The 13,040-nt window shown below is 37.6% G+C and overlaps 1 protein-coding gene across 1 annotated transcript in view; it reads left to right on the top strand.

Annotated features, from left to right (window-relative positions):
• Window positions 1–1,396: 1,396 nt before the first annotated feature.
• tph2 (tryptophan hydroxylase 2 (tryptophan 5-monooxygenase)) overlaps window positions 1,397–13,040 on the top strand; it is a 38,274-nt gene continuing 26,630 nt past the window's right edge. Inside the window, exons 1-2 of the mRNA XM_030135582.1 lie at window positions 1,397–1,443; window positions 11,827–12,120. Of these exons, the coding sequence (XP_029991442.1) occupies window positions 11,962–12,120 (159 nt within the window). The 5' untranslated portion in view covers window positions 1,397–1,443; window positions 11,827–11,961. The remainder of the gene's footprint in view (window positions 1,444–11,826; window positions 12,121–13,040) is intronic.

The following is a 13,040-nucleotide window of genomic DNA, read 5'->3' as shown; positions in this document are numbered from 1 at the left end:
TAAACCAGGATCATCTTTTAATCTAAGACCAATAATAATTTTCACTAAAAGGCTCCCTTCACAACAAACACAAACAGACTGTCCTGCTCTCATTTCAGATGTGACAGAGTAGACTGAGTTACCACCTGTTTTTCAAATGTTGCACTACTTTATTTCTGATTTCCTCGATCAATAAACCGATCAAGCTTTTGATACGTGTGTGATATCAGGCCTTTTTTCATGCAATCAACATAACACTTTGGGCAGTAAAACATTTTGAGGATAATTTTGACCTGTACTGATCAAAGATATAACCCTTATAATCCAGTAGAAAATACATGACTTACTGTTTTAAAATCATTAATCTATGAAAGTATAGCAGTCTCTCCATGACTGCAGCTTCTCTCAGTTTACATTTTTTTCAGGTGACTGCTTTGCTTGACCTGCTCCAGTTTCATCATTCCTGTTCAGGTAAAATGCAGTTTCTCAGCTTGTCATCGACATCACATATGATCCTTTTGGCTCCGTTGTGAACATGGAAACATCCTCATCTTCTACAAAATCAATTCACCAGTAAAACCCATGGAGTGGTTATAGAAACACTTGTTTTCAGATTCAGTTAATGACAGGTTTTCCTGAAAAAGTCACTTTTTCTTATCTTTTCTCTCTTCTGATTCAGTAACCTTCAAATTTACTCAGATTTTTAATAAATATCTAGATGATCAGCAAATTTATACTGGAAAATATCAGACTGTCACTGAAAAATGTGTAATGCAGAGAATAAATTAAATGGTGATAAATCAATTAAGAAGGTTCATCTTTAAGGGTAAAGGGGTAAAGTAACATTTACCCAAGTTATTTTTATAGTACAGGATTTTATTTTATTTTTTTACTTAAAAGGAGTAATTTGGTAACAATTAAGAATATTTGGCTTCTGAGTACTGGAATTATTGGACAAATAATGTTTCTTCTATTTTAATTTGACTTAATTTTATGTTTTTTGCTACATGAGAGGACTTTTTTTTACTAAGTAAATTCATGAATATGTTTGTAAATTATTTATATTGCAACATAATATGTGTAGATACTTTAACATTGTTGGCAACAATGAGTTAGTGTTAAGATTTTCAAAGACAACATTTATACAATGTTAATCACTGGTGACCTTTGTTAAAAAAAAAAAAACAGCAGAGAAGGATTTACCATCTGAGTAGTGATTCACTTCTTCACATTCATCTTCCATTCATGAATTTTTTGCATAAATGTCAGAGCCTCTTCTCCACTGAACAACTAACACACCTCTTTCCTCCTTAGGAGACGAAGCTCCAAATGTCATTCCAGCCTTTTTCAAGTGTATGATGGACATGAGGAAGTGATGGCCTGCAGCCCCTCCTCCTCCTCCCCCTTTGATGGGAGACATTTGGCAAAGGCGTCTTGCGTAAAAGCCGGAGGAGACGGGCCAAGGTATCACCTGCAATCTGCTCATAAAGCCACATCACAATTAGAACAAAGCTGCCCGGGCCTCTGCCGCCGTCTCACTGCTCTTTCATTTCCTGTGCAGGAGGAAATTGCCTCAGCATACGGCTGATAGCACGTAGCCCGCAGCCTGGAGTTATCAGGCCCAGATCTCTGTGGGTTTTATTGAAGTGGAGGCTGCTTTGTGTGGACTGATTCCTGACCTGTCATTCACTCGGCTCCACCTGCTCACTCTGAGCTGAATGAAGCATCGACTGTTCCCCTGCAACACAAACTCGGAGTATTTGTACAAATCATAGTAACGTCAGGAGGAGCAGGACAGGAACAAAAACACAAGACAAACACAGAAACATAGAAAAACAACAAGAGGAGGAAAACTTTAATTAATAGCATGAATTCAAAACTATTTTGGTTACTTTTATACAACGTAACAAATGAGAGATTGCACATAAAACTTAACAAACAATAAACAGATATATTTCTCCTAAGGCAGATTAAAGATGTTTTTTAATCTCATTTAAATAATTGATGAAAATGTTTTTGTTGCACAAACATACAGAACATTTTAGTTTCAATACACCATAAATTATAATTTTATTCATCACATGCATTAATGAATAAAAACTAGCATTGTCAACCAATTAAAATTTGTAGTTAAATTAATCACAGGGTTGCTGTGGATTAATTTTGATTAATCACAGTTAAATATCATTCATTTTTCATCTATATTAATTGTGTTTCATTTTACATGAGCAAACAGACTCAAGAAAGACACATACGCACTTAACGTGTTTATTAAACACTTTCAGCAGTTTCGACAAAACAACTTGAAACAACTGTTCTGTCTCTTGTTTTTTGTCCTCATATTTCCAGCCAAGTTCCAGTTTAGTGTCAAGTTTCCAGTTTAGTGTCTTCCATCTTTATGGGTTGGTTCTGCTGCCTGTCACTGCCGGATCAACTGCCCATTTTTTCATGCACGAGAGTAACTCGACTTGGACAAACTGACCCAAAGACGTTGGCAGAAATGTTCAGAGTCATTTTGCATTGCAGATGGATTAATTGCATTTAAATTTTTAATCAGATTAATCATGATGATGGATTAATCCACGTTAATGCTTTAATTTGCACAGCCCTAATAAAAACAAAAACTACTAACTGTACAAAAGAAGAATACCACGAATATAATACTAATAATAATACTAATGCAATTAATACTAAAAGTACACTGTTGCCCATAAAGTTGGAATAAAATATTTTTACCTTCTTTCATGAATTAATTGTGACAATGTGATTTATCCTCGATAGATGAAGTGTAACAGGGACACAGTATGTGATCATTGGACCTGGTCAAATGTGATGACAGATGTGTATAAAAAGGAATAAAAAGAGAAATGTGTCTGAAAACAACATTATTCCAACTTTAAGAGCAACAGTAAAACAGAAAGCAAAATACAAGTACCTGTAGAAGAAAACAATTGTTGCAGTGAAAATGTGATGCAAAACTGTCCTAAAAGCAAAACTAAAACTAACTTAATATTAATATATATACTAAATAATATTAATAAATCACCCAAGGTTGACCTGGAATTCAAATGTGTTTAGTGTGGATTTAAGCAGACTTTTATTTGGTAAACAAACTTCAAGTCATGAAAGTTTTGTCCAGTGGAACAATACACAAACATAATACAACTGACAACAGAGTAGTCTTGATTTACTTCCAAAAACTGTAAAATTACGAAAAAGGCTGCTCGACAGTCAACAAATACTAACTCAAAACCTCAACTTGACAACAAACTGATAAAAAAAAAAGTTCATATATATATTTAATATGTATTAGCCTTGTTTTAACTATATGAAGAATTTTTAAGACATAAAATGAAAAGTAAATATACAGTACAAGACACTCCACACCAAAGTTCATACACGAACCATATGTAAACCTAAACATTTGGAAGGTGTACATGTCCTGATGTTGTTGTGTATCAGCAGTTAGACCTCCTCGACACCAACGCTAAAAAACTGTAGAGAAGCAATGATGCATGACCTGAACAGCAGGAGAATCCAGTTCATGTCTATTAGTTATTAAAACATTCTTGTTTTCATCAGCTCTGTGCCAGTGCTGTAAATCAGTCTGACACCCTCTGTTATCGTTCCAGAATAGGGGTAAAAGTTATCTGTGTTGTTGGTACACACTGTGACAGTGCATGTGCACAGAAAAAGATGTGTCTTTGTCAAAATTAGCAATTTTCATGGTGTATTTGCAGCTCAGAGGTTGTTATTCTTTCACTTTCTTGTTCTTTCATGGTGATAATACACAGATAGAGGAAGGAAAGTGAATGATAACCACCTTTATCCTGGGCCAGTACTTCCAGTGAGACAGGCTGGTATTAGCCCATAAAGACCCAAACATTCATATATGCATACATACATACATACATACATACATACATACATACATACATACATTCATTTATTTTTCTTCTTATCCAGGGCCAGGTCGCGAAGGCAAAGGTTTAAGCAGGGATGCCCAGACTACCCTCTCCCCAGACACTTCCTCCAGCTCTTCCGGGGGGGATCCTGAGGCGTTCCCTGGCCAGCCGAGAGACATAGTCTATCCAGCCTATCCTAGGTCTTCCCTGAGGTCTCCTCCTGGTGGGGCATGCCCAGAAAACCTCCCTAGGGTGGCGTCCAGGAGGCATCTGAAACAGATGCCTGAGCCACCTCAGCTGGCCTCTCTCGATGTGGAGGAGCAGCAACTCCACTCTGAGCTCCTCCCTGGTGACAGAGCTCCTCACCCAAAGCTCATGACCAAAGGTGAGAGCAGGAATGGAAATGTAGAGCTTCAGCTTTTGGCTCAGCTCCTTCTTTCCCATGACAGACCAATACAACGACCACATCACTGCAGCTGCTGCACCGATCCGCCTGTCAATCTCACACTCCATGCTTCCTTCACACATGAACAAGACCCCGAGATACCTGAACTCCTCCCAAATATCCACCATCTACCAAAATCATCTACTGATCTAAACTGTTTAATACCTGTTGATCCACTAATCCTATCAATACATGTCAGTAATTGGTGTAAAATGCAGTTTGTCATCTTTTCATGGTCATCAGATATGACCCATTTGGACGTTCAGAGGCTCCGTAATGAACATGGAAACACCGTCATCTTCTATAACATTGATTCACCAGTAAAACCCATGGAGTTGGATAAATGACAGTGGATGAAGACACTTGGTTTATGTTTAGTAAATGATATATTTTGTAAAAAAAAAAAAAAAAGTCACTTCAGTTTTCTTTGTTTCTGATTTCATAACCTTCAATATTAATCTGAGCTTTTATGAACATCTATATGATCAGTAAATTACATATAGAAATTAGAAGCACTTGGAGAGCTCAGACCTCTGCCAAGGCAGATCAGTGCCCCCCCCCCCCCATGCCCCCCTGATCACCACCAAAATGTAATCATTTGTTCCTTGTGCCAGTATCAACATTTCCTGAAATTTTCATCCAAATCCATCCATAACTTTTTGAGTTATCTTGCACACAGACAGACAGACAGACAAACCAACGCAGGCAAAAACATAACCTCCTTGGCGGAGGTAAAAATTACCTGAATTTCACTGAAAAAATGCAAAACACAGACAATAATATCATAATAGATACTGAAAAATTACTTGCTAATTAAAGTTAAAAAAAATGTTAAAGAAACAATAATTGATCTGGGAACTGCCACAATAGTATCACTGGGTGTTTATGGGTTAAACAAACCTGCTGTTTTTCTGACAACAGACTGATGTAGTCATCACAACCACAAAGACAATTTGTGAACCTCTGTGATTGGCTGGACAGTAGAGATCCATGATAGATGTAGATGCTGATGTGTTTAGGCTTCAGCTCCAGAATGAAGCAAAAAAACACAAGCATTTTAAAAATCAAAAACCCCTGACTTACATTTGACTTCTATCTGTGAATAGTAATTACTTTCTTTTTGTCCAGGAATCATTCCTATCTCATTTGTTTTGCTAAGTAGTGATGTGGTACTCCAAATATTATTCTATTAGCCAGATATCAGGTCAAATAGAAGCTCTGACATCTGCTGACTAAATGCTCAGACTAGTTCACTGTAATTGTGTTTAAGTCACACAAACAAAACTATAAAAAATGTTTTGTTGTACTGTGCTTGAGGAATTATTAATGTTTTCCTGAGTCAGTAAGTTACCATTTAGCATTAGTTCACCCATGAACCCACACAGATGTAGCTGTTACAGCTGTTCTATGGGTGGAACATTAACCCACTTTATGGCAGTTCCTAAATGAATTTTTCTCTGTATTTAACCTTTCTTAAGTCATTTATCACCAGTTATTGTAATATTATTGTTAGAGAAATATGATATTAGACCAGTGGTTCTCAATCTTTTTCTCTCGGGCCCCCCATTGGAGGATGAAAAATCTCCAGGCCCCCCCAACCCCAGCAACATTGTAACAGTGGTGCAATTCTAACTTTTATTGAAAGAAACATCAATATTGTAACAATACTTTTTGCTTTTCCTTGAATAATTTGTTGTTCAAATTAAAAATAACTTAGATTTTTGCTTGAACAATACAAATAAACTCAACAAGACTGCTCCAAGACAATATTTTTCCAAATAAAAATTGGAAATGCGCAATTATCTTACAACTATGACAATAAAGTTACTTTTTTTTGAACAACAAACAAATTTTGGTAATAAAGATGAACATTTTAACAATATCAGTGGCTGCAACAAGACCATTTATATTGCACACCTTAGAATATTAAAGTGCAAACTGTACAAACCGTGCAAAAACACAAACATTCCACATTTTTTTTTCCCAGTGCAATCCTTGTCCATTGTGCAAACCTAAACTCTTTGTCTAGTCTAGTGACAGATCACCATGGCAGTTGATTTGTTTGTTGTACGTCCCTAAAATGAGTCCAGAATGCTCCAATACTAAAATATTAATTCCACCTGCTACATGTTCTAACCTGAAGGAGAAAAAAAAACAACCACCCAGGAGAGATCCCATGCCTCCCCTGGCATGCCTTCGCACCCCCCCTGGGGGGCCCACCCCACACTTTGAGAAACACTGTATTAGACTATTCTCTGTAAATTCCAGGTGTCCAGACCATGAGTCATGGATGGGTCGTGATAACATATCCTATGAGAAAGCACCCAGGATATGTTTCTCATTTCTTCTCTATCTACATGTTTTCTGTTTGGTGGTGCCAGCTCGGGGCCAGAGCAGCCTGTTTCCCTTGGGAAGATCAGGCCATAGTGTAGGTGGGAGAAGAGTGCAAACATGGTCACTGAACCCATGCATCACCGTGTTTTTGAATACCTAAGCCAATGGTGAACTGGATAAACGTCTTCATGTTTGGACACTTGGACCAATGGTTGGAATATCCATATTCTTTCATAAGAACTTAGACTTCCTCGTGTTAGTCAGTCAACTGTTGCATCTCGCTGTATGTACTTGACTCCTTGCAAGTAAAATCTTCTGATTCCAGAATCCAGTGACTCCGTCTTTTGTCTCCGCGTGTATCACAGAATTTTTCTATCAACTTGGTCCTTCGAGCCAGATCCCAACATCCCTTCCTTCATCCAGGTTTGGGGACTGAAACCATGCGTGGGGGAATCTAGGATTCTTGACTGAAAGCCCTCCAGCTGAATTGCTGATCCAAAGGAGGCCAGGACCTGCTGGAAAGGAGGAAGGGTGACGTGATCCACCGAAAAGGGCGTCGGACTCGCTGGATTTTCAGGTAGGATCACTGATCAGCTATTGTAAATAATTTTATATGTTTCAAGGTTTCCTGAGGATAGGGGTTTTGGCCTTATCCAAGATGGAACTCTTGGTAATTAAAAATTGATTCCAGAGGTAAAGTAGTTTGGGCCGGGTGTGTGTGTGATATCCTAAGACCACTACCACCTGATGACCCAGGTTGTATCATCAGGGGTTCTGTGAAGGATATCCCAGGGGTATGCGTGATATTCTAAGACCACTACTGCCTGATGTCCCAGCTTGGATCATCAGAGGTTCTGTGAAGAATATCCTGAGGGGGTGTATGATACTCTAAGACTACTACTGTCTGATGGTCCAGTCGGAACCAACGGGAGTTCTGTGAAGAGTATTTCCTCTTGGAGCTAGAATCTAGCAACTTAGCCATGTACTGAGTCCCGAGGAAGACAATTTGAATTACCTGTATGAAGTCCATAGTCTGTGTGTGAAGACTACAGGAATAAATAACTCCGTGCTGCACGTTAAAGATTGGATCCCTAAGTGTATTGCATTTTGGAGCATAAAGCTCTGGGTGTGTGTGCGCCTGTGTGGAGGCGCCAGCAATCGCTGAGTGAATGTTGGTGTGTGTGTGTGTGAATTTTGTGGTGGCATACGGGACATGTGTGTAGGTGTCCATATGCACAGTAGTAAGTGAGAATGAGCTTAATTGTGTAGACAATTGAATACCCTGTTGTAACTTCAAAACAGAAGTTACAGATCTAGAAGTTGTGTTAAAAATAAACCAAAAAACCTTCCAAGTAATACCCGACTGGTATTTCTGATTTTTTTTTGCCTGTTGCCTTACTTTGTGACTCTAGTATCTTGGTTGTGTAAGTATGGTACTAGTACATTGTGGGCGAAGTAGTTGTTTCACCAAGAAATTGGTGGCTTGTTGAAACTCCAAATCAAAGACAGAGTTAAAAAGGTCAAATTATGCTAAAAATTTTAACTGTTACACATGTGTTATTGTAGTCATTTAAGAGCTCTATTGTTGTTGTTGTTGTGCCATGGCTGTGATAAATGTATGCATTCCATGTTTTGTGGCTTTGGTGTTCTTGTTGTGTGAGTAAAATACTGGTACATTTGGAGTTAGGGCGTTGGCTCAACTCGGGTTGATACACATCTCAGAGTTGCCTGAGCAATGCATGAGGTTTGATCTCACTATGACGATAGTGATGACGTGTGAATGAAGTGAACTGATCAGGGGTTTTCTTCAACTGAGCTTGGAAGGGTTGTGTAGCAGAAGGCCATCTGAAGAGGCGGGGTGTTCTGCTGAGGTCCCTCCTTTTGGGGTGTGGTGACATAAAGTGAAAACTATAGTGTAAGACTGCAGGGGAGACACAGACCCAACCCCTTTAGTTTAGCCAAGTAAGGGGTAAAGAGTTTGAAGAAAACAAATATCAAAGAAAGAGGTTAAGGGGAAAAAAAATAATCAAGGTTGATTAATTTAAGTAGACTTAACATTTGATAAAGCAGATATATCCAAATAAGATAAAGTAAAGAAAAACATTTGAGTCTAAATTCTGTTGTTCAGACGTAAAGACACTGAAAGGCCTAAATAATTACACTGCTCTATAATTTCTTAGGAAATATCTGTTTCAGACATTAAATGTCCAAAATCGTACATACATAAATGAGAAGAATCAGAAAACAAATGACCAAAGTGCTGATTAGCTCATGTTTTCAATATATATAATAGTGTGATATTCCACATATATGTTGGTTCTATGTACATTTATCCAATAGATTTATAAATGTTCCTCTAGATAGAACCTGTAAAATGAATGTATTGTCTTGAGGAGACAGTGTTTGAAGTAGATCTGAGACAAACATTCTTTTGGAATAAATCCATTCTCATTAATTCTCAGAATTTTACTTCTTGACCCAAGACTGTATCTTTGAAGCTGCAACCAACTAGAACTTTGAACTTATTTTTTCTTTATTAGTGACTCAAATTTGGTAAGGTTAACTACTTTTATTCTGGAAGCATTTCAAATGTAGACCAGTGTTATAGTAGTATAATTTCTTAATCTCTGCTTTCTTTAGATTTGTGTTACACTGGGGTGACTTTGACACCTGATTTGATGAGAATATTTGTAATTAGGTTATAATAGAAGGTTGACCTTAGCAGTAATTCATCTAGATGACGTGTCAAATTTAAAAGTTTCCATTAAAAGGATTATTGTTAATGGGGCTAACGACAGATTGTATAGTGAGAAGCTCTCTGAGTCTGTTAATGTTGTTGACAATGTTATCCAAAAGAACCATATATTCCAAAATGTTTTGTCTTTGTGGTCCAAAGGCAAAGTTGATGTATGTTTAAATTAAGGGCATAGAACCATTTACAATTAGAGTAAACATCTGAAATCAAAAGCTGAGGTGAGGATTGAACCAGTTATTAAGGAGCAGCTTATAGCTGGAGTCATAATTGAATGTCCACTTTGTAGTATACTTTTATTTCTAGTCAAGAAAGTGCTACTGTTTAAAAGTTGGCGCATGATACAAAAGATTTACAGGTAATTAATAAAGCTGTATATTTTCATGTGCGGCAACCATGTTTTGACTTACACACATTGTTGAATGATTTGAGACCATGAAGCCAAATTGTCTCAGTAGTTGCTAGTAGCGATGTGTTCTTATTTGTATCAATACATGAAGATAGTCTCTTTTGGTTTGCATTTATATACAAAATGAAACGATACATCTATACCAGAATACCTAAGAATAATTGTGAATCATCTACCAATTTCCACAAGCAATGTCCGCTAATTTAGCAAAATTTGAAGCTCCACAAGGGAGTGTTTTTGTTTTATGTAGGTGACATTTTGTCAGCTTCTCCTTCTCTACAGGCCTGTAAAGCTGATACACTTGCACTCCTGCATTTCTTAGAGGAACAAGGTCCTAAAGTTAACAAAAACAAATTGCAGTTGTGGCAAGACACAGTTAAGTAGTTAGGCCACAGCTTATCACATAAAAGGTGAACAGTTGGATGATTCCCATAAGACAGCTATCCTTCAGCCTCCCAAACCATCTATTAACAGACAAATGATGTATTTTCTGGACATGGTGAATGTTTGCAGGAGCTGGATCTGTAAATATGGTAAAAATACAGCTCCTCTGACTTCTCTGATTTAGGAGGTGCCCTTATCTGCCTCTTGTAGACTCATGTGGACTCCAACAGCTGAACAGCCCTTTGTTGACATTAAGCAGATATTAGTTAGTGCTCAAGTGTTGAGTCTTCTTAATTATTTTAAACTATTTTCTACAAATTATACATTGTAAGGTAAAAAAAAATGGTTTCATGTCCTCTGTTTGACTCACCCTCATGGTGATAGACCAAGACCTGTGACCTATTAGTCCATTAGGCTGGGCCCTGTTGCGAGGGCTCTGCCACCTTGTGTTTAGTCTGTTATATCAGCCTCTATGGCTGTGTATACTGAAAAAAAAAAAAAAGGATTCTTTGAGTTTACTATGCTATGAGTTTACTTCTATATTTAGTGTTGGGGGCTTTTTTTCAGTGTAAATTAGGCATTTTCCTACATTTAATTTTCTGATCATGTAGATGTTCATAAAAGCTCAGAGTAAAGTTGAGGGTTATTATATTAGAAACAGAGAAAACTGAAGAAAAAGTGACTTTCTCAGCAAAGATATCATTAACTGAAGATGAAAACTGGTCTCCTTCCACTGTCATTGATCTAACTCCATGAGTTTTACTGGTGAATCAATGTTGTGACAAATATTTAGGGAAAGAAAGCATTTGCATCATTCCCAAACCTTTACACAATAAAGTTAATTTGTAAATATTTCTGAAAAGATTCATTCAGTCATTTGTATTATAGATTTGTGTGGTGTACAGGATTTATCTTCATGTGCTAGAAACATTTCACGACATAACGGTAAAAGTTAGGACCAAACTCTCTATCCTTAACCCAGAAAGACCCAGTGCTACTTTTGTGGCAATTTCAAAATAATTTTTTCCTGTATATTTAACTTTTCTTATGTGATTGATCATCATTTACTCTAATATTATGATCAATGTTTTGCATTTTTAAGTGAAAATCAGATGTTTTCTGTATTTCATTTAGTGATCATGTAGATGTTCATTGAAGCGTGAATTAAAGTTGAAGGTTATTATATCAAAAACACAGAAAACTGAAGAAAATGTGTCTTTTTCAGTAAAATATATCATTAACTGCACATACACCCAGTGTCTCCATCCACTGTTATTGATCCAACTCCATGGGTTTTACTGGTGAACCAATGTTGTAGAAGATGACGGTGTTTTCACCTTCGCTACGGAGCCTCTGAACGTCCAAATGGGTCATATCTGATGACCACGAAAAGATGACAAACTGCATTTTACACTAATTATTTACAGGGATTGATAGGATTAGTGGATCAACAGGTATTAAACAGTTTAGATCAGTAGATGATTTTGGTTGGTGGATGTTTGGGTCTTTATGGGTTAAAAAACTGTTGCCTTCTCAGTTTTATTCAACGATAGCTGGACTCTCCTCCTCCTCCTCTTCCTCCTCTTCCTCCTCCTCCTCCTCCTCCTCCTCCTCCCAGTGTCAGTATTTAACCGGAGGCAGTCGTGGTGCAGCTGGTTCTCTCGGAGCGTTCAGCCCCCAGCAGTGTGTGGACTTGGGTCAATCAGAGCAGAGCAGGCTGGAGCCCTGGTACTCATACACCCACTGGTTCCCCATGGCGTCATCCCATGTGATGAAGGACGCCTCGGAGCCAGTGCCCAGGATGCAGCCGGCCATGATGATGTTCTCCAGCAAGTACTGGGCCAGGAGGGGCCTCTCGCTGGACTCAGCCATGTTCGACCACCAGCAGCAGCGCCACACGGGGGGCCAGATGGTGAGAACACATCCTAACCCTCCACCTCCTCATCCTCCATCTCTGACCCCAGCATCTGATCTCTGATGACATCTTCATCCACATTAACCCATACAGACCCAAACAGCCACCAGTCACCAAAACCATCTACTGAAAGAAACTGTTTAATACCTGTTGTTCTGCTAATCCTGTCAATATTTGCAAATAATTGGTTTAAAATGCAGTTTGTCATCTTTTCGTGGTCATCAGATATGACCCATTTGGACGTTCAGAGGCTCCGTAGTGAAGGTGAAAACTCCGTCATCTTCTACCACATTGGTTCACCAGTAAAACCCATGGAGTTGGATCAATGACAGTGGATGGAGACACTGGGTTTATGTGCAGTTAATGATATATTTTACTGAAAAAGATACATTTTCTTCAGTTTTCTGTGTTTTTGATATAATAACCTTCAATTTTAATTCAAGTTTCAATGAACATCTACATGATCACTAAATGAAATACAAAAAACATCTGATTTTCACTTAAAAATGCAAAACATCGATCATAGTATTAGAGTAAATGATGATAAATCACATAAGAAAAGTTAAATATACAGGAAAAAATTATTTTGAAATTGCCACAAAAATAGCACTGGGTCTTTCTGGGTTAAGGATAGAGAGTTTGGTCCTAACTTTTACCTTTATGTAGTGAAATGTTTCTAGCACATGAAAATAAATCCTGTACACCACACAAATCTATAATACAAATGACTCATTTAAAAATCAATCTTTTCAGAAATATTTCCAAATTACCTTTATTGTGTAAAGGTTTGGGAATGATGGAAATGCTTTCTTTCCTTAAATATTTGTCAGTAACATATAATAACTTTGAAACCTACACAATGCTTTCAAGTGTTTTTCAGTGTACATCACATGGAAAAATGAAAATTCAAAAAAGAC

This window comes from Sphaeramia orbicularis, chromosome 6 (genome assembly GCF_902148855.1).
Source record: "Sphaeramia orbicularis chromosome 6, fSphaOr1.1, whole genome shotgun sequence".
NCBI lineage: Eukaryota > Metazoa > Chordata > Actinopteri > Kurtiformes > Apogonidae > Sphaeramia > Sphaeramia orbicularis.
This window is presented reverse-complemented; position numbering and strand designations above follow the sequence as displayed.